Source organism: Periophthalmus magnuspinnatus, chromosome 10 (genome assembly GCF_009829125.3).
Source record: "Periophthalmus magnuspinnatus isolate fPerMag1 chromosome 10, fPerMag1.2.pri, whole genome shotgun sequence".
Classification (NCBI taxonomy): Eukaryota; Metazoa; Chordata; class Actinopteri; order Gobiiformes; family Gobiidae; genus Periophthalmus; species Periophthalmus magnuspinnatus.
The window spans coordinates 25,875,737-25,903,420 of NC_047135.1; the positions used below are offsets into that span (position 1 = coordinate 25,875,737).

Consider the following 27,684-nt stretch of genomic DNA (forward strand, 5'->3'; position numbering starts at 1 on the left):
TTGTGTTTACATGTAAGCCTAGGGTACTAAAAGGACTACTTCATTCACATCACTGTCATAATTAATCATGAAAGGGCTCCACTGTAGTTCACTCCAAATGTATTGCGTAAGACATGGAAACAGGAGGTAGATGTATACTTAGCAGGATATGGTCTTTGATGGAGAATGCTTCATAGAGTAACACTTTATTTAGTCATGGTTTGATACAGAAGAGGTATTGAGTTTTATTTCGCTATTTTTTCTATTTGTCCTATGGCTCCTGACGCGCAGTTTGGCCCCTGGAGACTGAAATTTGAGAATTGGTGTCTCTACTAGGTGAAGTTAAAACCAGATTTGTAAATAGGAGGAGTAGACAAAAAGTGAAGACAAGATAGTGTGTATAGTGTGGCACAGTGCATTGAGCCACCTCATATTGAAGTTGGCCCCATGATCAAGACACTTTACCCGCACTGTCTTTTACACCAGGGAAGAATGAATGAATGAATAAATAAACACACAAAGTCTATTTGGGTTTAAGTCCTGAATGTACAAAAATGTCCACCTTGTGTCCAACAAAATGTAATAACAAGTATCGAGTAGTAGCAAATATCAATCACAACTCGTTAAACAAAATGGCTAGAGCTGTAGGCCTTTAGTTGCTTAGTCGATTAATTGATTGATAGTGTCTTAGTCGGCCAGAATTATTTGACTAATCATTAATCAAGGACAACGGCAGAAATGAGACGTTAGTGAAGTGAGTTGACTGAAGATTTGGTATTTTCTAGTATTTATATACAATCAAAAAGGCAGTTTAAGCCTGTCTTTACATTTCCTAGTACTTTTTTCTACATAAATAAGTTGTTTGTTAGTTTGTAAGTTTTTGCATGAACTCCAGCACAGGTGTAGTCTAGAGAGTACAGTTTGGGTCAAATACATAGAGATACATAATCGTTTTCAGACCTTCGATCGTCAGGGGATCTCTATGTTCAACCAAGAATTATTTTTAGTGAACTGCAGTAGTTAGTAGTTTTGTGAAATAGATGGTTTAGAGTAAAAATAATGCTTAAGGTGTGTCAACAGTGAAAGAGGAGCAACCATAATGACCAAGATGCTAAGGTCCCTGATAAGAAATGGAGGTATGTGAACAAATTTATAATCCATGAACTTACCAAACCAGCTATGGGAGTCAGAAGTCGGTTGATTTTCTTCACCAAGCCAGGTTTAACGGAACTCAACAACCTGCAAAAAGCACAAACAACATACTGATATTAATCCATTTTCCAATATATTTTAATTTAAACTACTCAAAACAAAGAAAACTACCTCCGAATGGATGTTGTCTGAGGAAAATGTACATTAGCTAATCTTGCTGCATGCATGTGTCTGCACAGTTTACACCGAAGTACATTCAAGGACATTTGCAACTGCTGGGATTTGTTTACAAGTCCATGTCTATTTCATATCAAAGCAAAATTCATGGTCAAGACTGGAGTTTGTCCGTCCAAATAAGCTAAACATTGATTAAAGAACTAGCTGAACAAATAAATTGTATAGACAGGCATCAGATGTTAGCTTATACTTCTCGCTGTATGAACTTTAGCAGACAGATAACAACACATTGGCTAACTGCGAGATGCATATGAAATAGTGGTTAAACGTGTGATTTTTAGTTCCAAATTTCCGAATCAAAGTTGTGTTAAAATTCTACCTGCACACAGTTGATGGTCACATAAACCTGCAAATATCTAATATGCTCCTCATTTATTTTACCATTTAAAATATTTTGAGTTAAATATGAGCCCAAAGTTTGTAAAAAAAATAACACAACTTTTAACTTTAAGCCTGAGCAAACAGACCAGTACAGACAAACATCATAACGTGTTGCTCCTGACAGAACGATGGGTCAAATGCTGAGAACATATTTCTCATTACTTTTTTTCAATCTATCCACACATACAGTATTTTAATGTCATTTTGAACAAACACCATTGCCATTTTTCTGTTAATAAACCAAGTGTCTCACAGCTCTGTACTGAGAACTTTAACACATTCCTCCAGGCTGAGACTGACTATCAGACGTGAAGTACCCGCCTCTCTCTTCCTCTTTCTCTTCTCTCTTTTTCTTCCACTCTCTTGTCCCTGTTTCTCTTTCTTTTCCTCTTCCTCCCTCTGTTGCCTCTCTCCCTTTTCTCTCTTTTCTCCCTCTCTCTGTCTCTTTTCCTCGCTGTCTCTCTCTTCCTCTCTCTCACTGTTGTCCCCGTCTCCTTCTTTCCCCCTTTCTTCCCCCATCTCCCTCTTTCTTCATTTCTTTACCTCTCTTCCTCTGTCTCTCTCTTCTCTCTCTCTCTCTCTGCATTTCTCTCTTCTCTCCCCCTTTCTCTTATCTCTTTCCTGTCTCTCTCTTGTGTCCCTCTCTCTCATCCCTGTTTCTTTCTCCCTTCTCTCTCTCGCACTCTGTCTCACTCTCTTTCCCTCTCCCCTCCTTCTCCCTTCTCTCTCTCTGTTCTGTTCTCTCTTTCTGTCTCTCTCTTTCACTCTCCCTCTCTCTTCCTCTCTCTGTCTCTCTCTTGCTCCCTCAGCCTCTCTCTCTTCCTCTCTCTGTCTCTCTCTTGCTCCCTCGGCCTCTCTCTCTTCCTCTCTCTGTCTCTCTCTTGCTCCCTCGGCCTCTCTCTGTTCCTCTCTGTCTCTCTCTTGTTCCCTCAGCCTCTCTCTCTTCCTCTCTCTGTCTCTCCCTTCCCCTTCCTCCCTCTCTCTCTCTCACCACCTCTCCGGTTTCATCCTTTGTGCGTGTTTTCATCAGAGGAAATAGTGCTGCAGCTTAGCCCTGTAGAGGAAACCCACGCCTGGATTCTGTTACGGGGTTGAATATCGGCCGGGCTGTGATCTGTCAGTGCTTTGGAGGTTATTCTATGATAAACACTCTAAATTAGCCCACTTTTGGTCAAGCCAGGAACTATATTTCTGTTATATATATATTACCCTTGAGGGATGGGCATTCTGAGCGGTATAACGTATGGTTCAGAAGGAGGGCAGTAGGCAAAGTATGAAACTGAGTATTTTACACACAAAACAAAGCCAAGGTCAAACTTCAAGATTTTTCAAAGTGGTTGGGTTACTTTACAGTTTTACACACAGGATGCATGAAATCTACTCTTTAGCTTTTAGCAAGTCAGTCACTCAGAAAACAGACAATGTGGGTGGGAAAAATGGCAAAATATGTGTCTACCCTTTAGACCCATTTCTGTTTGTTATTACCATCCTTGAGCAATCTTTAATTGCTTATTTTCAACACGCTACATTGCAGCTCAAACCCCATTTTCACCACCGGCACCACCATTGCTCTTTACTTTCGTAATTTTTCAATTTTGTTTTCTTATTCTCTCGTAGGATTTGGCAGCGTCACACAAATGGTACAAATGAAAACAAATCTGTTACTCTCTTGTGTGATCTGCAGCTATCCATAGGAGGGACTGATGACATCACTGCACTGCAATTTTCTAACGCAGAAGTCGGTGGATTTTTTGTGATTTCAAATTTGCATATCAGAACATAATGATTGGCGGGTGTCATCAATTAAAACTATAGAGCAGACACGAGCATAATAAGTCTTCTTTAAAGGTGCACAACCTAATTTCTCCAGTTTAGGCTTCACTGCCTGCTTGTCTGCATGGAAATGTCATTTCTTTGCCTGGAAAGTTCCTAAGTATGGCATTAGATGTATATAGAGTTTAAAATCTAAATCATTTTATTAGAGAAACAAATATTGTATCCCACTGAAATACAGAAAAGAAATTGTTCAAGCAACCGTTCTTTCTGTACTGCATTACATAAATACATGCAGACTTCAGCCTCTACTTTGAAAACTTTAGATACACTCATTCATTTCATAACAGGTGAATAATTTAAAACTCATCTCTATGCACTCTATGAAAAAGTAGGTCGGCACTCGCAATCTGTCAGAAGAGAACAACACTGTATAAAAGTATTTATATGGGATGACTTGACAGACTGCCTGAATATCTCACTTGCTTGTTAAACATTGATAGAGAAACTTTTAATACAAGATAGTATGATTGCAAAAGTCTAAAAACTCGCCGCACTAGAAATGAAATAGGGAAGAAAAGCTTCCTAAAAATGGAATATATTTCAAAGACATGCCAACCTGGATACAGTGGAGGGACTAATGGATAATAATCTAGTGATAAACATTTTTACTCACACCTGCACCAGTTTTTATTGTTTAAATTGACTTATGTAGTTATTTGTTTTTGTTTGTATAATACTCTCAAAAGATTGTGCACACTTGTTTACATTTGGATTGGACAAAAAGGGGTTAAGTGCTGGCAAGCTACATTTTTTTGAGAAGCCATAGTTCCAAAAACAGTGCTACAATAACAGCAAAAATATTGAACAATGTATAGGCCAAAATTGTGAACATTTAAATCATGTCATAATCGCTCTCATGGGCCCAATCTCATGTCTTGTCTCGTCTTATGGAAATTGTGTCTTATACCGTTAAAGATTTATTGAGATCAGACAATATTATAACAGATCAGAAAATGGTGCAATATGGGCCCTTTAAAAAAATACAAAAATACCCACATTCCTAATCAATGACAATAAAATTGACATCTGGCTTGTGATTTTAGAAGCCATGAGTAATTAAATTAAAAGCTAGTTCTGGCTCAAAATATTAACTAGTATAATTCAAAGGGAATGTTGTGTAACTACCACACAGCAGGCGCTCAACTAAATGAGTTTGATGTCTCCAATGACAATAGAGCCTCTGTCCAAACCAGCACAGAGGAATGTAAATCGCAGACAGTGCTGCAACTTAATCCAAAACATACCGGACTGCTAATTTTCCCATTTATTCTCTACTGTGGGCCAATGTATGGGATTTTATGACGTGTGGAAGATGGTGATGTGAATGGGCATATTTACAAAACAGAGGCCTATTATGGCACATGGCCACAGACAGCAACAAACAAAGGAGACAAGAGGGGTCTAGTCAGTGTGTTATCAAGAGGGGTCTAGTCAGTGTGTTCTGTGAAATACAATGTGCTTAACTTGACTATTTCTGCAATTAAAGCTACCATCTGATTAGATTGGCTGACCCGCCCAGGGACCACAGGGCATGGCTCATTTCTCTTTCCTCGCCTCCTTCTCCTCGATTCCTCTCTTTGATTGTGTAGGAAATGGGTGAGGAGACAGAGAGAGGAGAAAAGGCATGAGGAGACAACAGTTGAGGTCAATTGGACAGCTTTTCCTCATGCACTGTTTTTTAATGTTTTTATTAGTTTTAATGTTAAATTCAAGATGATGCAAGATGTCAAACATCCTTGGCTGCTGTCCCTGTACTTGTGCTGTTGCAACAGTGCAAACTCCTTACTGTGAGACACATAAACTTTGATGGTTTTATCTGATATCTGTCTCCTGAACCCTCACTCATGTTTCCTAGGTGGTTTCCTTCCCTTGCCTCCTCTGAGCTCTAGGGCATTACTTAATTCTCAATTCAGCTGTCAATCAAATGTGCCATATTGAGACATGGCCCAGGTGAGTCTGAACAAAGGCCAGGTGAGAGGAGGGAGGAACACTTTTGACATATGCCCTCTACTGGTGAGGAAAAAACCCTAAAAACAAACAGATATTAAGTAGGGTTGTCAAAAGTATAGAAAATCAGATACTAATCAAGACTAAAACTAGTATTGAAACTAGATACTCATTTGAACAAGTATCATTACTATAAAAGTCACATTCACATGACAGAAATGAACCTTTTCTGAATACAGTAGCTTTAGAATAATCTTGAGCTGTGTCCGAACAAGTATAAGACCACATAGACCAGTATATGCCCATGAACCACTACCTGGACGACTGAGGAATTACACAAATATAAGACCACAAGGTAATAAAAAACGAAAGTATGATTTAATGTTGAAAATCACATCCTTTTGTCAAAAAAAATCAATGCAGAATACAGGATCATCTTGGTATCAGAATGGGTATTGAGTAAAGAGTATATCCCTTAGTATCGAAATTGAGTAGCTTTAAGAAGGTTCACAATTGCATTTATATTTATTGAATCAAAGAACAAAATCTACATACTAAGTCCAACAAAACCCAGCAGTATACAGTAACATGTATAATAAAAAACTAACAATAAAAATACCAATATGAATTACAAATTACAAGAGTTTAGTTAATGCTCAATCAAAACGCCCAATGCAGAGAAAGCAGTGCCGCTGATTTCCAACAAAAGTTGTCTTGATTAAAATAGTTCTGTGACAAAGCTGCTGGAGGCTAAGCAATTTGTTCTTTTTGCTTTATGATAGAATACATTTCATAAGATTTATTTCCACTGGGGGTTTCCAGATATAATTGGCATGTCCAAGCAAGACAATAGTGTCATGGGTGGCAATTCACAAGATTCTATAAGTTATCTAGGTTTTCAGTACATATAGTTATAGTGAAGGTTGTATAAATAAAAACAAAACAAAAAGCAACTTAATATACTTTTTAGGGTTAGAATGGTGTTATTTTTGTAGAGCTGGATTGACCTGGCTTTTTTTGGGTTTGTCCTACTTTAATGCCTTTCTCGTGACTTGCACTTGTCTCAAAGGCATTAGATAACTAAATAATAAAACTGCAAAACTTATTGACCAAGCCACAAAAAAATCCTGATGTTTTCTAAAAATATTCCAAGTTTTAGTAGTTTCTGAAAAGTTTAGAAAATATTGGATAGTCACTATGCTAGTAGTTGACAAAACATGGCTACAAATCTTAGGTTGTTTTGACCCAAAAGTATGTCATGGAGAGGTCTAATGCAGTTTAAAAGTTCAGGTTAAACTAAAGATGCACAATGCAACTTTCCTGGCAGATGGTCATTCATCTTGTCACCATGGAGATGTTATTGCTTTACTGGAATGTATCACTGTATGGCATTAAACATACTGTATATATCTCTATGGAGACACCACCAGGCCTATAGTTACAGGTCTGAGAATAGGCAAGTCCGCTCAGAGTAAGAATGCATGTTTTTCTAAGTCATTTGAAAAGTAACATCCCTTTGAATAAATGCAGCCAGCACCAGAAAAGTTACGTGGTACATCTTTAAGTCTGAATATTATATCTGAACATAAAACTAGTCAAATCAGACAAAAATACATGAAGGTTGTTAAAGAAACTGGTTTAGTTAAAAGTAGGTCACAAAGTAATAATAAGGATAAAAGTGGTATGGTAAGGTAAGGTATACTTTTATCTGTACAGGGACGGTGCACAACATGCAGATAACACAGGTACACCATTCAGATACTGTTCTAAAATCTTACTTGAAACACTTGAAAAAAGCAACCTCTGAAGCAGTTTGAATTGAATGCTCAGAAAGTCAATAGAGCCAGGTTGGCAGAGTTACATAACAACAATAAAACAAAATTTATGTGGCCACTTACTCGCACAGGAGTATCCCGTTCTCCAGGCCTCCCCGGAAATCCTTCTCACCAAAACATCGTCCAGTCACGGCCTAGAGAGAATGAGAAACAAACTATTATAAACAGCTCTATCTAAAGTCTGTTCACATATTGGTCAGGAATGATCAGTATCCTACGCACACCGAGGGAACGTCTGCACACTAAATCTTGCAGAACGGAGGTTGCCGGTTGTATTTCTGCTCCCCTCGGCTCACAGCACTAAACACTAACAAGCTTGCTGTAAGCCGTCATCATCCCAGCGACCAGCAGAGCAGGGCTAATGAGACGTGACAGGGGATTTAAGCAGTGACAGTGGGCAGAGGAGCAAAGGCTGTGGTTTACATGGGTTTGCATGACTATTCTGGATTATTAGTGTGTGGGAGGGGCATTCAGGTAACAAGTGGGATATGTGCAACTCACTGCTGATAAATGTCCATGTAGCTGAGCAAAATGCTTCTTATACCAGTACAGATCTTGAGGTCAAAATGAGACCACTGAGTCTGGTCTGCATCTAATTAGAAAGCATTTTAATGTCCAAGAACAAGTAAGTGCGCTGTTTGCATGGTTGCTGTGGTTAGCTTTACTGTGACAGCAAAACTCCGCTCTGACTTCTGAAAGTTATAAACTCATTGCGGTGAATAGTTAGGAATGCACAGAATGCATAAGGTAATTGAGGAATAACTCTGGACCACTGCAATCTGTTGTATTTTTGCTTTTTGGTTTAACCAGGAAGCCACAAAATCAGGCCACATAAATTAATAGAAAATCATGATAATATCAAATTATGATTTTTTTCCCATAGGTCCCTGAAAGCAAGGTGGAGTCCAGGAGTTTTTCTACTTTTGATTATAAATTTTCAATACTCATCAATTTACAACATGGAAGTTATAAGTGAGCCAATAAAAACTAGGAAAATAAAACATAACACACACTACGCCATTTTTTCCAAGTACCAAGAAAACCTCCCAATGACAAATGTGGAGAAGCAACCATGAAGCCCTTTGCATGGAAAGTGTGAGCCCTTGTCTGGTCTGCTATAGCCATGCCAGACCTGCTCCTCCTTCAAATCCCTTTATTCACACAAACACTGGCCCACACTGGAGGGGAATCCCTTTAGACCGCTGCAGGGGAAGCCAAAACAATTAGCAGATTAACTTTCCTTGTACATTTATTTGCACAGCTGTGAAGGAGAGGGCTGTGGCTGGGCTGCAGGCTTCTGTCAGCTCCCCGGATCTCTAGGGAATATGAGCCAGTTACAAAAGTGAGAAGATTGCTATGTGGAGCTGACATGGGCATTTACTGCAAGTGTATAGGTTACCACAAGGGACGCAAGGTAATTCTATGTACAACCACTCTGATATATTCAAACGGGCAGGTGCCGACAAAAACCCAATGAAATATTCAAAAGCAGAAATCTTATGTATAACATTGTTTTTACTGTGCCCTGACCATAGACGGTATATATAAATGGACAGCCAACGTGCTAGCTGCTAGGCTTGGGACGATACTGAACTTTTGTGTGACAATTATCATGGGCAAAATAATTGGGATTAATAATTATATCACAATAATGATTAAAGTTCTTATGGATATGAATAATTATAACTTTAACAGAGAATATTATGAATAAGCAGGGCTGTCAACAGAAATTTGGGGGCCCAGGGCAATAAGCCTCACAAGGCCCCCCTGTAATACAAATTGATAGGAACAGGGTCCAATTCTAGGCCCCTAAGACCCCTGGACAACAGACCCCTTTGTCCCCCCCATTGACTCTCCGTAGATAAGTAGGTTTTTTTGTTTTATTTCTTCTGCACATTCTGATAATATAATGGCGATTATTTTTGTTGGCGATTATCAAGATTATATAAAATGTCCCACGAACAATTATTGTCAACCCTTTTCATCACGAGAAACTACCGGTATATTATTATTGTTTTGTTACCATCCTTACTAGCTGCCACATTACAATTAGGAAATGAGCACGGGTGGCTTCCGGCTCCATCATCTCTGACTCCAATTCACTTTCAATTGAAAAACTGACCCTCCTTCCTCCGTAACTGCTGCTGTCAGACTCGTCATTTTTGTCTTTAAATGTTTGGTTTAACCCGCTCTACTTAATTCTGGTATTTTTATTTTGCTACTGCTAGCCTCAATGAGCTTCATTTGGCTGGAAACAAATGCTATGGGTGACATCACACTCCCTTAGTCCATTTCTTTATGGAGTCTATGGTCGTAATAATTTTACATATGGGGCAAATTGCTGATCTTAATACAAATTTTGTGAGTTAAAAAATAATAATTTGAAATATCCAAAAGTAGAAATCTTAAAATGCTAACAGAATTTTAATACTTACAACATTGTTCAATCTTTTCACGGTGCCATGACTAATAATGGGAAAATTGCTGAAACACCACAACAAAACATTTCAGATTGTATCATAGTTTCAAATATTAGCATTGACTAATAGCATTAACATCAGCCCAAAACAGGGGAGTGCATTTATATAACTAGCATGAGGTGATTCGTTGGGAGAGGCAGAGGTGGACTGATTGGGGTAGGAATAGTTTTCCTGAATTGAATTGAATTTATATTTTAGCTTCATATATATGTAAAGTAAAGATCAACATGTGGATATGGGTTTTCACATGGCAAATGCTGATACAGATTATTTTAGAACCCAGAGCAGCCAATTGCTAATATATTTAGGCCAATATGTAGGGCAAATTTTCATACATTTCTGCTAATTAAATGCCAAGAAGTTACTTTTGGATGTGTCTACACAATTGTCATGAGGAACAACATGTTGTCATGGTCGACTCAACCAACATATCAGTCTATATTAAAGACGGTAAAAACAGATTGGCCCACTATATAGGTCTACCTCTAAACTTTAAGTATAGTGTTCGCATTATTAGTAGACAACAACATTAGAGGTTAAACAGGAAGTAGAGCAATATTTCCCAGTCTGCTGACATTTAAACATAGATTTTATATATATATATATGGCTCAGTGGGACAACAGTACTGAAAAGGTCATTGTATTCCTACGTCTGCCATCTCAAAGTGATGATTGAGCTCCTAGACTCCACACACATGTCCAGACCCCCCCAGTACAAAGTGCCCCTACTGTACAGAGGAACAGACATAACATGTGAGTATAGACATAAAGGGACCAGTCATCAAAGACAAATATGGAAGCTGTTTAACTTGGAAAGATGATATCTTGTTTTTATGCTACAGACTACATGTAGATGGATAATCAGAAATATGTAAATTATACTTCACCGGGAAGTAAGAATATCCAAAAAAGTGTCTCTATCTGTCCCCAATGGTTATGATGAGATACTAACAATAACATTTTTTGGTGAAAAATAAACACCAGTGAAATTGAAATGGAACTTTTTTTACTCAGCTGTGTTTTTATTTAACCTGAAACACATAAGATCGGCATGTGTAGCACTCTGAATCGAGTTTTACAAAATTACCGATCTGCAACGGCTCTCGATGACAGCAATCGGGAAAAGGTAGAATGTCATGGCAATATCTGAATCTGATTAGTCCAAGTGTCACAACAGTGGAACAAGGTGGGAATCAAACTTTTTCTTTTTAATTCAGTTGAAAGAAAAGCACAGACATCTTTCCTGTCCACAAATGCAAAAAGCGCTTACCCTCTGCAAGTTTTTTTAGAAACAAAATACTCTTTATTTCCACTAAAACAGTCTAGTATTATAGTATGTCTATTGGTGTTAACATACTTGTTTTGGTTGGTTTGGGCACGTCACTTTTGGCTTCTGGCCGCCCCAATCACAATGCTGTGCTGTAATTGGTCTGAAGCACTGGTTAACCTGAACAATCGCTGGAGCGGGAACCAGGCCAGATGGATTCTCTGGAGTTTGTAAACAAATATTGCACCAATTCATCTTGGTTAGTTAGTTTTTAGTGCCATGAAACAGCAACAATGCTTTGTCAAAGATGTGACATGTAATCCCAGGCTCAGACTGAGACATAACTTGGCCTTGTGGTGTCACCTGCTTGTGTCTATGGGAGATGGCACCATTCCATAGAATGGCATTAAACCTTCCAAGCAAAACAATAACATCACCATGGAGAAGAGCAAGTGGCGGGCTCTCCACCAGAAAAGTTACATAGTACACATTTGAATCTTCACATGCATCAAAAGAGTGTAGTAATAGTAGGATTAGTAGTAGCAGCAGCAGTAGTAGCAATAGTAGTCATGGCAAACAAATCTTTCTATGTAATTTGTATAAACCCATAATATAAAACAGCAAGCTTTTTTGAACAAACAAGCATTTCCTGAAAGTAGCATTCTAAGCCATCTTCTCTAGATCCGTCGGCCTGGATACGTTTATAGCTAGTGCTCTAAAAACGTGACGTGCCCCTGATTTAGCATCTCCTCAGTAAATGTGTCAGATGAATGGCTCCACTGTCCTCTCAAAAACTCCAGAGATCCAGATGGAGGTCAGTGTTGCCTCCTTCTCATGTCGAGTCTGAAATGCAAACCGTAAAATCACATACAGAATTCTCGAATGTTAAACGCTATCGGACATCTAAGGCCAAACTTTCCATTGGAACAGCATGGTAAGGTCAAGTGTGGTTGTAAATCTACTATGGCTCTTGATTCATGGACATCTGTTTAATCTATAACTGTGAGTGTCCGAGTAGGAAACAATAGATGGCTTATGTGGACTGGATACAGTGGAAAAGCACAGTCATGCTTCGAAGACGGGTCATCATTCAAGCACCTCAGATGGTCTTACTGTTGGCTATAGTTGAAAAAGTAAAGTGTTGTAAAACTGCCCTGTAAAGAGTGAATAATACCAAACATCACAAACTATAAAAACACATCTTACATTAGGCTGGACAAGACGGTTGAACTGATTTGGATTATTTTCCCAATATTATGTAATTAAAATTTACTACAAACCCACCCCCTTTTTACCACACACCTATAGGAAAGCTGTGCAGTCATCTCTTCATATTGAATTGTTAAAATTAAAGTTTGCATGTATTTAAGGCGGCCTTAAATCTCTCTGCTGGCCGATAGCGATTATGCTAAAAAGTCCAGATATCGGCCAAGGCCAATTGATGTATCGATCTATCTCTACTGTTAACCTTGTAGTTTAAAGCTGCACAGTTCTGTAATGTGACACTTGTATTAGTTTGTCAATACATATTTCAGTATTTTGGTATTTATTTTTCTTGATGTGTTAAAAATTTAAACTTCCTATAATTAAAGCAAAAATTGCAAATCTGATCGCAATCTCAATCCATGTCACCTACTTGTCTCCATAATGCTTTAACATGTCCACGCAGACAAGCAGGCCAGGGACCCTCTAAGTATGTAATACTTTAAATCTTGCACTGACTGAAAAGTTCCAATAAAAAATCCCCAGGTCATTTTCAAACTCAGTTATCCTTGCTGAGATCGATGCATATAGAATACATAATCCCAAATGGTTGATTTAATAATTCCTACATCCACAAGACTACGCTAAAATACACTAGAAACATCTGGATCTGAACAGTTTAAAAGCCCCATACAAAGTAGACTGGATTTCTACACCTCTTTGTTGTATGCCATGGAACACCATTTGCACTGCATTATAAACAATCAAACAATAGCAGCTGGATGACCTCTGTCCCTTTTGCTTCCTCCTCTGAGAGCGTTCCTGTCCAAACCACAGTCACTATGCAAGATTCATGGCCCCATTACTTAAGTGATCCTCCCTCCAAGTCTCAAGATGTATGAATGAATGTTACTGAGGTAAACAAACATTTTGGCAAAGTAGCTCTTACTGGAGGTGGAGTGCTCTATGCTTTTCCTCTAGGGAAATAATGGATGTTAAGTAAAAATAGGACTGTCAAATGAGTTTTGTTTAAATGTTCTGTTATAAAACTTAGAAAATTGCTTACAATATATCACCACTGGCTTAAGAGTCAACATTTCAACAACATCATTAGGGCCTACATATTACTCATTACCCTCTACTGATGAAAGGCTTTCTGACTTCATTTCAACTTCCCATTATATGCAACATTTTGAGTTGTTTTTTCCCCCCAAAGATACAGTTTCTTTGGTTTAATTTGCTATGTCTGTGTAATCCCTTAGTTGTCCAGGTCTGATCCATAGCAAAAGAAAAATGTTATTCTGGACAAAAGTTTTACAGTTAAGACGTTTTGCCACTCATCCAATCGGCTTCTTCAGTTCTGGTCAGATTGCTGGTGTACACTGTGTTATATCTATCTGAAGGGAGGAGGTAACTACACTGAAACAAACATACCTATTTATTTACAGTTTCTGTTTATTAGCTAACTTTCATTCTTCTAAAACCCATGGATAATATTACTGTTTCAACACATGGTATACAAAAGCCTAAGACATCAAATAAAGCCCGTGTATAGTGATTATTTTTGGGACTAGTGAATTAAATTGGTGACTCAAAAGAACACAGACCTATAGGCATTATAATTTTGAAAACCTATTATATGGCTATCACACTTGCTGTGAAGGGTTGACTACTGAGCAACATGGGGTCATTTGCATGTTCTACCAGTTCTGGGTGGGATTCCTTCAGGGACTACAATTTCCCCCTTGAATAGGGTCCAAGCCTAGTTCAAGATTATGCGATAGATCCTGCACTGCGGTCGTGTAGTGCTCTTGACAGGTTGCCCCAGCGGCATTGAAGGATAGATCAAATGCAGAGAGCGAACTTCCCTGCGGGGACACTACGATCACTCACAAGTGTCAAAATCATCTTACTACATTTCCCACAATCCCAAGAGGCCCCCAATCAGTGTACAGTAACATCACCTCAAGATACTCCCCCAAGCCGACTACAGTACCTGTCCTATATGAACATGCCATAACTCACCATTGGGAGAGACAGGCCTGCTTCCGTGACTGTTTGGGGGCCATAAAATACTACTCATGTCAGGGCCCCGGGCGAGGTGTGAGGGGCCCTTACAAAACTGACAGCTGTTAGAAGGTAAACAGAGACATGTGCTCCCACCCTGACACCCACACCCACTCAGTACTGTAAAAACTCCACCTACAGGATGTGGAGGGAAGTGTGTTGCATAATCCAGTTCAGTTCACATGTAAACAAAACATGTTTTCCGGATGTCAGCCAAAAATTCTGTTTATTCAAATTGGCAAGGTTGTTAATCTGGCTTCTAGTTCTCAACAAAGTGTAGAAAGGTGTTGAGATATTGTTTTACAAGCTAAAAATACTGTTACTGACTTGTCTGAGCTTGTATTAACAAGGTAGTTTTGTTAATTGTCATCTTATTCAAGATTGCTAAAATAAAAATGTATTATTATTTATTAATTTATTGTTATTAAAATGATTTTTTTTAAAATTACTATTAATACAAAATTATTCAAATTTTTGATTCACATTGACATTGAACAGATTTTTCCATGGCTTGCATATACTGAACTACTGACTATTTTATAAAAGGTAAAGTCCCATGTTTGTTTTGCTTATTATTTGGGGACAGTGCATGTTAATGATTGTACATAATATACATGCTGTAAACATGCCTGATTACAGTAGCCATAAACTAGTTGTTGTCCCGTATTCACTCTCATTCATACACCAGTGTACTTCATTATGCAAGCTGGGTGAAGTGTCTTGCCTAAAAACACAACGACAGTATGCACTGCAGCCACTGCTAGCTCCTGGTGGCACATGGTATTCCCATTCAATATTAACCAGGCACGACCTGCTTCGCTTCCAAGATCAGACGATAACGGCATCCTCAAGGGGGTAATGGCCTTACTCTATCATAACAAATTTGAGATGTGTTACAACTTGCTACCACATTTCTAATATGTTTTGGGCACTGCCATTGGCAAATGGCTGCACCTTGAAGTTGTGTTTATTGTGACTCATTTTTATGGGATTTCACACTTCTACAATAACTCACTGTATGTCAAAATGAACATCATCTACCAAAAGTGCAGCGGCTCCATGTGACTGTAGTTGATCCCCTGCTCCAGTGAGGGTCCCCCGCATCTCACAGAGCTGCAGCTGGGTCATCCAGGGGTCAAGAATGGGATCTGAGTACCATCCATCATCTGGGAGCATTCAGGAGCTGCCCGGGCCTCCACCACAACAGCTCAGATCTATTGTGAGGGGCACTGTTTACTCTCAGCACCACTTTCACATCACTGCATAGACTGGTGGTAAAGGTCGAGAAAGCAGAGATGTGGTATGCTCAATGTTAGTAACAATGTGGGGACTCTAAAGTGCATATTGCTCGTTTAACAATGGTATAGTATAGTCTGTACCTCAAAAAGAAAAATAGCAACGTTCGATCTCATAGTGAAGAAATGATCTTGTTAAGGGAGCTTAAAACACAGACACCAGAAAGGGGCATGTCGTCTAATTCAAGATACAGTACATTTAGTAATGGATTTATAAATAAAGTAAAAAAAAAAAAAAAAGAAGAATATAATGTAATTAAATTGTATTTTGTTTCAATCACAAAAGTCAAATCTTCCTGATCAGACATAAAATTTGATTTGCCATGAACTGAAAGCATTATAGTGTTTTTCATGCCTATTCATGAAATTGGAGGTTCTGATTTTTTCACTACGAGGCATCAATTCAGAATTCCTCACAAAGGTTTTGTGTGTTTTTTCCCCCCTGAATGACATTAAAATGTATAAGGTATATGTAGATTCCAGTTCATCCCAGCATTGTAAGGGCCTATACAAGTTAATAGAAATGGGGGGCAGCTTTAGTTTAGATTAGAGAAATCTATTTACATCAACTAAGGTGTAGCACATTGGAAACTGTCAGGTTATAGGTTTATAAAATATGCTATCAAAGGGTTTTGGGGTTATAAAATTGACACCCATTGCTATAGGAATTAACAACTCAAAAGAAAATATAACTATTAATGGTTAAAAATGCCCAAATGGCACCTATAAACAGGAAGCTAAAAACCATGAATATAAATAAAGTTGTTGAATCTTAGTATGACATTACTCTAGTAACAACAAGGAACACAGGCAATGAACAGGTGGGTATCTGATTCTATGCTTTTAATGTTGTTCTGAAGTGCTAAATTCCTTTGACAACAGCATCACATGAGGAGATGGGCTGTCTGAGGCCTGTCAACTCCATGATGTCACAGTCAGCCCTGTAACAATGTGACTAATGAGAGAAGTGCTAATCGACTGCAATTACTGCAGTCAACAGTTTTAGAACCAGTCACAGACTTGACTTCCAAAACACAGGGCATATTTGGGCAGCAAGCCACTTCATACACAATTACATTACATTACAATAATGTATATGTATAGCACCTTTCATGTCACTCAAAGCACTTCACAGTGCACTATTCATTTACTCCACACTCTAGGCACAGCTGCCGATCATGAGCAACACACATATAAAAAAGCCAGATAAAAACAATTATTTAAACATTATAGATGCATTGGTGGGTTTTGCCTTTGAAAACTAACAACTCTGAGCTTGCATGGCCCTACCTGCAAACTGATACCATAGAGTTTAATTTTATTACAGTTTGGCATTTCATAAATTGCATCAATCACTCAACTATTTTGACCTAAAATCCAGATCTCATTTACTAGTCTAACCACATAATTAAACCAACATCAGTGCAAACGTCTGCTGGTGCCATGTTTAGACAAACCTGATTGCAAATGACAGGAGTTCCAGACCAAACTTTGAACAGGAAGAAATCTAAAAATGCACTGTAGGAATCCCTGCCTGGAGACAATGGAAAAGCGCCTATTACGAAACATGGATTATCACGCGGAATGACAGTTAATGGGGAGTAATTGGCAGGGTGGAATCAGCAGTGGACCATGACAGGCCAATCCAGCAGCTCAACTCAGATTTGGAAAGGATTTTTTAAAGTTATTTATGATGTCTATGGTTACAAATGAACACGTTTCACAACTTATAACTTGTATAATAGGGCTGACCAATATGGGATAAATATCTAATTATGTTTTTTCTGACAAGAATTGCGAATGGATTTGGGATTTATGTTGAAATAGTACGTTTCTGTTCAAAGTACACATTTTAAACTCATCTAGGAGAACTGACAAAGGCCAATGAACTAACAAAGTATTATAAGAAATATATGTATTTCAGAACATGTTTGTACAGAGCTAAACTTTTGATATTTTATGCAGAATAAAACAGGATATTTTGTTGTCTGTGGAAGAAAATGGTGGTTCTTCAAAAGTTGCAGCCTTTGCGATTACCCCCATTCAGATTGTGATTTCGGTTCGATTGTGATGTGCAGTCTTGCACCCCTATTGTATAGCCGTTTCAGCAACCACCCCTGAAGTCGACAGAAAATCTACTATGTCTAGCTAAAACAAATCGACTACATAAACATGTCATTTGCTATGGAAAATGAGCTAAAATGTGTTGGACTCAGTGTTATGTAAGATCTTTGTACAGAATCTGCTTAGCAGGCACAGTGGGTAGCAGCAATAAATTATCAACATCTGAAGAGCAGGATAATTACATGGAAAAAACGGCTATAGTATGGCTCTGAATACCAGTTAGAAAAATGTGGGTCAGTCAAATGTAGTTTCGTGGAGATGTTTACTTGTATGGTTGTTATTATTATTATTATTTTTTTTTTTTTCAAATTTAAATAGGTTGTATTCATTCAAGAGTACTCATGCAGAGTTATTGAAGGAGGCAAATTATGCAAAATCATTCTTTGTCATTTACTCACTCAAAGTGGTATTTAGAGTGATTCATGCATGTTTGAGTAATCTTTATGCTGCTGTAATCAAGACACCATTGTTTTGAAAATTCCTGCTTTACTTTATTGTTGTCATGGGAAATTTAACCCATCCTTCAATGTTACTATGGCAACAGCAACGCAATGCCCAAACACAAGGTTGCCAAAAGAATCAAAAGTCAAATAGTAATCCATGCTATAATAACTAATATCAACCTAGGTACTCATTGAATCAAGTATTGATACAGAAAAAAGTCACATAAACTGTACAAATCGGATGTTTTAATAGTTTTAGAATAGTCTTGATCTTTACCTGAACTAGTGTTAGACCGCATGGTAAAAAAAAATTAATTAATTAATAAATACAAAATAAATAAAAAATAAATAAATAAAATAATAATAATAATAAAATAATAAAATAATAATAAAATAATAATAATAATAATAATAATAATAATAAATAAAAAGTTACAGTTAAAAGGTGCTGTACTTGATTTTTAGGGTCTTAAAAAAAAACAACACACAACTAGTTCATGTTAAAATGTTTGCAGCAGTCCAAACTCATTCCTCACTTTCTTTATGCATTTATATCATCATAGATTCTCTGCACTGATTCTATAAACACTTTTTACATCTTTCCGAGACCAGAGTGGAATTTTGGCATCACAGTAATGCTATCAACAACTAGAATGCTAATTGTGCACATCCTAGTTTGCAGACGACGGAAATGCTGTATAACTAGATGCATGATATTTGTACCGGGGCAAGACACAATTTGCTCAAATACACAGGGGAAAAAAAACAGTTACAGGGACTTATGTGCACCATTTTGAGTAAATATATTTTGTTCTTCACAGTTTAATGATAAAAACAACCCTCTGCTCTAGCTGTGGTGTGAGGAAAGCTCCAGTGTACAGTGAATCCTGAGAGAGCAGCGTGGGAACCCTTACACAACACTGCTGACTCATCCTCAGCATATTAACATGCACTAAACTGTATGTCATTTACATATGAAATATTACTCCGAATGAAAACTTGCACTCTCAGAACTACTCAAATCAATCTCCAAGCTGTAAAAACACAACATGAAAAGTACATTGACCATGAAATAATAAATCATTCATAGTATGCTCATATAAATTGGCTGCGCTGGGTCCTGTAACAGCAGTGGCCCACAGCTGCCCCAGTCTGCAGGTGCACGTGAAGAACATGTTTCTAATGTCACACTTCCAGACAGACAGAAGACCACCCTTTAACAAGTGTAAAGGACTGGGCCACCCTCAAGTCTAGAAAAACATCAACTACTAGTGCAGATGCTATGTTAATGTTCTATTGATTCCTGAACCAGATGTATAAGAACAGATTTGAAGTAACTCATACTTTTTTTTTTTTATTGGCTTTAATTTGGGACACACTTTGAAAAACTTGGCAGAACTATGTGATTATGTTATGATAATGTAAACTTAGTACTACATCCAGAATCAACCAATCATAATGGTCTTTCTTGAAAACCAACCAACTATTGAAGTAGTTATGAAAATAAGCCAGAGTAAATAATTTGACTGCGGCTCTTTCAGACAAAGCTAGTATTTATACATGAATTTTATGGCTACTAGCACAGATGCAGACAGTGCCCAGCGGTGCTGCGGTGATGCTTTTACAAAACACTTGATGGGTTTCGAGTCTGTGTAGTCCCTCAGTTGTCCAGGTATATTTTATCGCAAAAGAAAATTTATTTCTGTGAACTGGACACACATTTTTAACAGTGAATACATTTTGCCATTCATCTAAGTAGCTTCTTTAGCTCTGACATGGTTGGAAAATCAGTGCCTTAAGTATCTGTCTGAAGGGAGGAGCAAACTACACTGAAACTATCACACCTTTGATACTCCTTACTTTAAACAACTAGGCTGCATTAGTCACTGTCGTCAGTTTCTCCCTTCAGACAGACATTTAAAGCAGTGACTTTCAGAACCATGTCACAACTGAAGAAGCTACTTGGATAAGTGCCGAGAGCATGTGTGAAAAGTTGGGTCATCCTGTTTTAAGTATATCTTTATAAATCAACAATGTGTGTGGATAAAAACAGATTTTGAAGTGTCATTGCCCTGTAGTTTTGCATATAGGGCAGAAAAAAAAGAAGTCCTACAACATTTTCCTCTGTAAGACAAGGTCACAAGGCCACATCTGACAGCCGCTTCTTTACATTGTTGTCTATGTGCATTACGGCATCCAGCAAGGAATAACAAACTACTGTCAAGCTAACAAAATATGCCCTTCATCCTCAAAAGCACCTGACATCAATGAAAGCCTTTGTTGTCCTTAACTCGAGGCAATATTGGAACGTCCATGTTTTTGTTCCTTGGCAACAGTTGCTAGTTGAAGAAAGTTCAAGTATTTCAAATTTATAGTTTTCTTTCATCGTTCAACTCACACCACGCTATCTCTGCCTTTCAGACCAAACAGTGGGCAGACAGACTAAGTTGCTTGCTTGTTTTGTTAAGAGTCTAAAATGTCTCAACACCCAGTGCTAGTTTCGCTGTCTGGGCTTCCCTTGGCTCTTGATAAGCCTGTCTGATTACACACGTCTGAGAACACATTTCCTGGAGGTAAAATGGTCTAGCCCTCTACTCAATGTTCTGATAGCTCTGCCCTAGTTCCAGAAGGGCCAGTGTTTGGGGAATGGATTAACCCTGACTGCAGGCCCCCAATGTGCAATACCCATTCACACTATTCATCGGTTTCTCAAAATTTTGTCAGGCAGTATTGCTGGTAGACTATTGAGAACCTCGAAAAAGAATCTTCTGCCAGCTGGACAAAAGATTTTAAAAGTGAATGCGTTCCACCACTAATCCATGTAGCCTTATCTGTCTGAAGGGAGGAGTTAACTACACTGAAACTATCAAACCCTAGTTGTTTACAGTAAAGAGTATCTGTAATTGGTTTAGTTTAAAGTAGGAATTTTCTGGAAAAGTATTTTATTGTCTTAAATACAATACTCAAATACAGGTGTTAGTTTTTATTTGAAGTATGTCTGAAAGCTGAAACTTGACAATGTGGGAGTAACATTTGTATTTCTTGGCCTGATCTAAAAAGTACACTAGTTACAGCATAACCAACGTCTTTACTGCGAGCAGGCTAGCAACTCCACAGATCTGGCATCTTATTTATAGCATGCACACAAACAAAAATGTAATGGACGTGACTTTCCACGGGTTTATGATCTATAAAAAAGACAACCTAACTTGAAAGTATGCGGTCCCATGCCAAAGCTCTTTCATGTGTGGGCTGTCGGAGATGAGCCAGAAGGTGATCTGTACTCAAGGAGGAGAGATTCTCACGCAAGTCATCAACAGTGAGGGAGTTTGTGTTTTGTCCATATGTACACTTTTAGTCAGAATCCCATGTAAAGTTTTATAAATGGGACCCCTGACCTGAAACACGTCCTGGTGCCATCACTTGTGTCCATGGAGCTATAGAAGTTTAATACCATACTGTGTAACATTCCAGGCAAGTCAATAACATCTCCATGGATACAAACAGGTGGCGTACGCTCCACCAAAAAGTTATGGTACGCCTGTAATTTAATTATATTTTTTTCAATTCTTTCAAAATTTTTACTTTAAGGCCAGACACTTAATACAGGTAGTTTCATCAAGTATTTATTTACTTTAATACTTTAATATTTGATTATTTTACCTTTATCTATTGACTACTACTGCTAGTACTACTGCTCACTTTTGGTTACTTCAAACAAGCAAATCCCCACTCACTCTAACTACATATCAAAGCACACATCCTTTGCTTGAGGATTGGAGTCCCACCCTCCCCACCCTCTCTCTCTGCCCTGGGCCTAAACAAAGAGAGTCCATGTGGCCGTCGGCCCCTCAGTAAGCTTCCTCAAGAACAAGGCTTTCTCAGGCCGGGCCCCTCCTCTAATATCCTGCCTATAGAGAGAGGGAGAGAGTAAGACCTGAACTCGGACACTCAGACGCCCCAGAGCTAACAGTGAGCTCCTTTAGTCAGTTTACGAGAGTTCAGGAGTTCACTGGCATGTCACTAACGTGCACAGCAGTGGATTGAGGAGACTTAACACCTACTGAGTCAATGGGTTACACACATGGATGTTTGTACTGTAAAAAAGGGGAAAAAAACGGAAATCATCCAATTCATAATGAGAACTTCACAAATCACACCATTAACATGGCTTGGTGGCATCAGCTTGGGGGCATCAGCTTGGGGGCATCAGCTTGCTCTTTTGGTAAATTTATTATTTTGATCTGTCAAACTATTGAGTACAGTGGTCCCTCGTTTATCGCGGGGGTTACGGGTTTTTTAAAAAATTACATGCAATAGGTGAAATCTGCAAAATAGTCAGCTTTATTTTTTAGAATTATTATATATGTTTTAAGGCTGTAAAACCCCTCACCACACACTTGATACACTTTCCTTAGGTATTAACATTTTCTCACATTTCTCTCAAAGTTCAAACCTTCGTAGATTATATCCCTATTCCTTGATGGTCGCTTTAAATTTGTTGTTCATGTTTTGTTGTTTTGAGTCAAAAGCGTTTCTGAAATTTGTCAAACCAGCCCTTGCTGGCATTAAATGGGCTTAGTACTGCTTGAAAAGTACTCGTCGATGGTCTGGGTTCCACATCATCCTGCTCCTCGCTGTCATGAATGTCATCACTGTCAGCAAAGGTTTCAGTACTTCAGAGTCACATTGCTAGTGATTGAACATTTAAGTATATATGGCAAGCTGAACACGTTCTTTACTGTACAGGAGACACGGCACAGAGGATCTTGATTGAAAATGGTCTACAGTCCCTTAGCCAATCAGGACGCAGAACACAATGCACGTTCATACACTGTAAAAAAAAAGCATACAAATTGCACAAAAAAAATCAGCGAAACAGCGAGGTCGTGAAAGGTGAACCGTGTGAAAAATGAGGGACAACTGTATACTTTTGTCTGAGAGAAAACACATAAATAAAGAATGTTAACATAGTATCCTGCAGAAGATGACGTGTGGCATGGTTGGTGTGAATGGATATTAAAACATTTCTGTTTCTGTATTATGCTTCTGAAAAGTGACTTTCTGAAGTGCACAGTTTCCAGGCAACAGAGGGTTGTGCAGGGTGTGGAGTTATAACACTACAGATTTGCCAGACTTGAAAAGTAGCAGCAGGTGCATACATCACAGTATGGTATTTTTTTTTATCAGTGGCTGTCTTTAGTAAGCAGGATCAATCTTTCAACATCATGTTTAGAGCTATGCAGCTAATTTTGAATTCAAAATTATAAATTCTTTACATATGCCAGTAGAGGACAGACACTTAATCAATGCACAAGTTGCATGTTTTCTAAGATGTAGTCCAGATAATTTAAAAATTAAATGTTAATACTTAAAGCCAGACTATGGCACCTGTCTCTTCCACTTGTTTAGGAAACTAGACACATTTTAAAGGTGAGGCCCCAAATTACAGCTTATTATTCTCTCAGCGTATAACTGCATGTGCATATGTCAGTTCTGTTTAAGGGAAGTTCAAGTAACACTTTAGAGTTTTTCTCGCCCAAATGCACAAAAATCCTGTCATTGTGCCTCTCCTCAGGGGGTCCTGCTGGGTCCTGAGTCCATCCAGGATGACTGAAACTGTGAACATGGTGAAAATGTTGCAGCTGTATTCTTTTCCTTTTCCATGTGGAGGTCATGGGAGGTCAGAATAATAATTTTTTGTAAAGCAAGTAAGAACACTTCAACAAATTAAAATGGGACACATTTGAATTTTTAATCAGCTCTTTTAGCAGCTTTTTAATAATGTTTATTATAAACGATATACTTGATATTCTAACTTGGCATATCTCCAAAAAAACAATTTCGATATCCCCTTTTCTTCTCCCACACTACTCATGAGCACAAAAACATATTAGCAATGGTGCAGCGGTATACGTTTACCTCACAGCAAGAACGTGGTGTGCTCAGTTCTTGGACCATGTGACATTTCTGTGTAAAATTGCTCTGCCTTGCACTAATCATTTCACTGTTAATGATTGTCACCACTGCCCCCAGCAGGTTGCTGAGTGGCATTGGTTGAAGGAATAAATGTCCACAGGGACAATAAAATATAGATGTACGTTATTAAAATGGTGACAACTAAACCATCTTGCTAACAGGCTAACAAACACAAATTATAGCAAGATATAATAAGATTTTGCAACTGAAAGTGCATATCAAAATCTAGAAAATCTGCCCAAGGACATGGAATGATACAAATGATAGGATGTTTGTGAACTAGCCTAAGACACAAGATATTTTAAGAGGAATTTTATCATGAAACTGACCCCAGTGGAACAACAATGCAGAGCTTCCACTTAGAAACATAGCTCTCCTTGTTACTTGCACCACCTGCCTACATGCCTGCCCTCTCACAACCACTCAGCAACTGGAGAGCTGCAGGCTTTTAAGACGAACGTCAAGCTGCTTTGCTTTCACAACATCTATTAGCACCGTGGTCTGGAATGCTACAAAGCTAAAGTATTATTCCTGTTGCATAATTTACTTCGAAAGAATGAGTAATTATGTCATTGAGAACATTCTAGGTGGTGCATGGTCTAGTCAGGTGCAGCATAGTGTGAAGTTTAAAGTGAATCTTCTAGATCAGAAAAGTTTGCGTACACTGTAATGCGTAGTAAAAAAAGATGGTATAATAATGACCAAATGCATTTTAAAAGGCACCCCAATTTGTCCATTCTGGAGTTCAAATCTCAATATGTTTGCACTAGGGACAGGAAACATGACAAGAATGAAACAAGGTGAGACTTTGATGCAATTTATAATACAGACATTTTGCAGTTCAGTTCAAAATTTTGGTCTCATATTTTCAAATTTTTTCATATTTTATTGCTTTTTGGAACTACAGCTTCTCAAGAGATGTAACTCACCAGCACATAACCCCTTTTAGATGTTAAGCAATTGTTATAAACACATGGGGAAAAATTCACAAGAGATAGTCCCATTCCTAGTTACGACTGAATGCTCCTATCAATCCTTTGCATACGTTACTATTACAAAGCACTTTTCCTGCTTATTATGTCTGTGTAAATCCCTCAGTCATCCAAGTATGATCCATAGCAAAAGACAAAAATGTCAAGTTAGAATGAATGAATTTTATCTTGAGTTCAATTCCTGAACCATACAGCCTTAGCACTGAATCATCTCTGCATATATGCTACGATTACAAAATACTCCTCCTGACCTTTGACCCCTGGCCTACTGACCGTCTTATTGGACAGTGAATATGGGTAAGCGTGTAGCCTATATGTTTAGAGACATGCTCTGTGATGTCATGGTCCAGCTAATCTTCTTATATGCAGATTAGTGCCCTCCCATACAGTCAGTAACAGGAAGTGGGGTCATGAACTCTGGGTAACATCTGTGGGGTAAATGTGGAATGGGAATCATGGATGTAGTGGTTTCAGAGTGAAGAAGGGGGAAAACGTCAACCAGAAAATGTATCATTGCTAACTGTTTAAGTTCAGTGGTAGTCTCAATGTCTGTCACAATAGCACATTTTGAACCACGACATATTGCTGAAGTAAATATAGACAAATAATGTAATACTGAAACAAATTTATGCCACTGACACAAAAACTCTAAAGTAGGATTATGAACGAAAATATTCTAAATGTAATGGTTAAAAAACATGAACTGCAATAAATAAATAGCCGCATGAAACTCGCAGTAGCAAGTTTGTATCTATAATTAGTTATTTATTCAACCCTCTAAAGATCAAATCTTATCGTAGAACAGAAAAATAATAAAATGTTCTCTATTTTTACAAAGAAAAAAAAAACCCACAGTAAATATTGTCCCTCAAAATTATTCAAAAATGATTGTTCCATCTAACGCACATAGTGAAAGATAACTCAATTTAGTAATTATTGTGACAGGCCTAGCAATACCTATTAACAATTTAAACCAAAATATTTTATCTTTTGAATAAAACAGTCCTCAAAATGTTGCATTGCATATATCTGAATACAATTTATCAATCTGGAACAGTAAATATTTACAAAGTACTACACTAAGACTAACAAAGATCCTCACACCCTGATTCAGTTATAATTACAATTCCAAGTTTAGGATGGACAATATAATCTGCCATTAAAAAAGTATTTAAAGCCATCTCAATTCATGTTTATGACTGATTCTGAGAGTTCACATCCTCTGATTAAATGCAACTGTCACTCAACAAAAAATGAAATAAATACAGTGCATGCCCAAAGAGAAGCTGTCTTGCTCGCCCCAGAAGGAGAGCTGCAGCTGGATGCTTAGGCAGGATTAAACTTCCAGTAAGCCTATGGGGATAACCAGTTCAGATGCATATAGTATTATGTTAAATCTACTAAGTGCATGTTTCTTCTACATCTACTGGCTCCCTGGTGTTTTTAAAAATCCCCAATATCTTCCAATATCTTTAGGCGATGACACGGAGACAATACCAGATTCTTGCAAAGTTTTCAGCTCTCTAAGAAATATGTACAGTGTTGGTAACACCTTGTAAACAACCATTACTGCAATTAATAATAAATTAAAGGTGGGTCACCTGTTACATATCTTCATGGAGACAAGTAGGTTACACTAAGTAATAGGTCAGATCTGTGGAGAGGTGACATAATATGCTTAGGAGTTTTCAAGGTAATTCTGAGCAATAAAAAACTATTAATTAATTCTAGATAGGTTTAATGTCTTACTGTGTGAAAGTTTCTACCCCTACCAGAAAAGTAGTGCATCTTTAACATCACATTAAAAGTATGGATACAGGTAGCTTGCCTCTATATTGATGTGTGTGTTGTGAAAAAGTCCATTACGCCATATAGCTGAATCAATTATTTGAACTCAACACTACCGGGCACTGCGCTGTGGTTGGCCAGTGCTCCTGACGGTTTGCCATAGTGAAAAGGGATGGGATAAATGCATCAGAAAAGATATGGCGGCAATAAAGGATGCATGTTTTCTACTCCTTACACACATATCTTCAAGCAATACAAATGTAAGAACAATTTTAAGAATACTAAGAAGTAAAGTAAAAGTAAAAAAAAAAAAAACAAGAACACTGATCTTTTTTTGGAATTTTTTATTTTTAAATGTTTTTTATTATTATTTTGAAATTATTATTATTTTTTTATTATTAATTTTTATTAAGTAACGGTAAACTAGCAAACAACGAAGTTAAATCTGTCAACTGGACAAATCTTGTAGGAGTGAAGACGTTTAGCTGCTCATCCAAGCCGCTTCTGTAGTTCTGAACTGAAGAACTACTACTGTTTGCTATGGCTCAGACCTGGACGACTGAGGGTCTACATCAGTGGTCGGCAACGTCCGGCCCGCGGGAAAATGTTGGCCCTTTGCCAATTTTTTTTGGCCCGCCAGAGGATTTTGGATTTTTTGGACCGTTAGTGCGGTATTACG

At 37.9% G+C, this 27,684-nt stretch overlaps 1 protein-coding gene across 3 annotated transcripts in view; it reads right to left on the bottom strand.

Moving 5' to 3' along the window:
- The window catches only part of LOC117377340 (LIM and calponin homology domains-containing protein 1-like), a 116,418-nt gene that overhangs the window by 65,552 nt on the left and 23,182 nt on the right, over positions 1-27,684 (bottom strand). For all 3 annotated transcript variants that reach the window (XM_055225088.1, XM_055225087.1, XM_055225089.1), the window contains exons 2-3: positions 7,431-7,501; positions 1,149-1,218 (exon numbers count right to left, since the gene is read on the bottom strand). In XM_055225088.1, the coding sequence (XP_055081063.1) occupies positions 1,149-1,218; positions 7,431-7,501 (141 nt within the window). The remainder of the gene's footprint in view (positions 1-1,148; positions 1,219-7,430; positions 7,502-27,684) is intronic.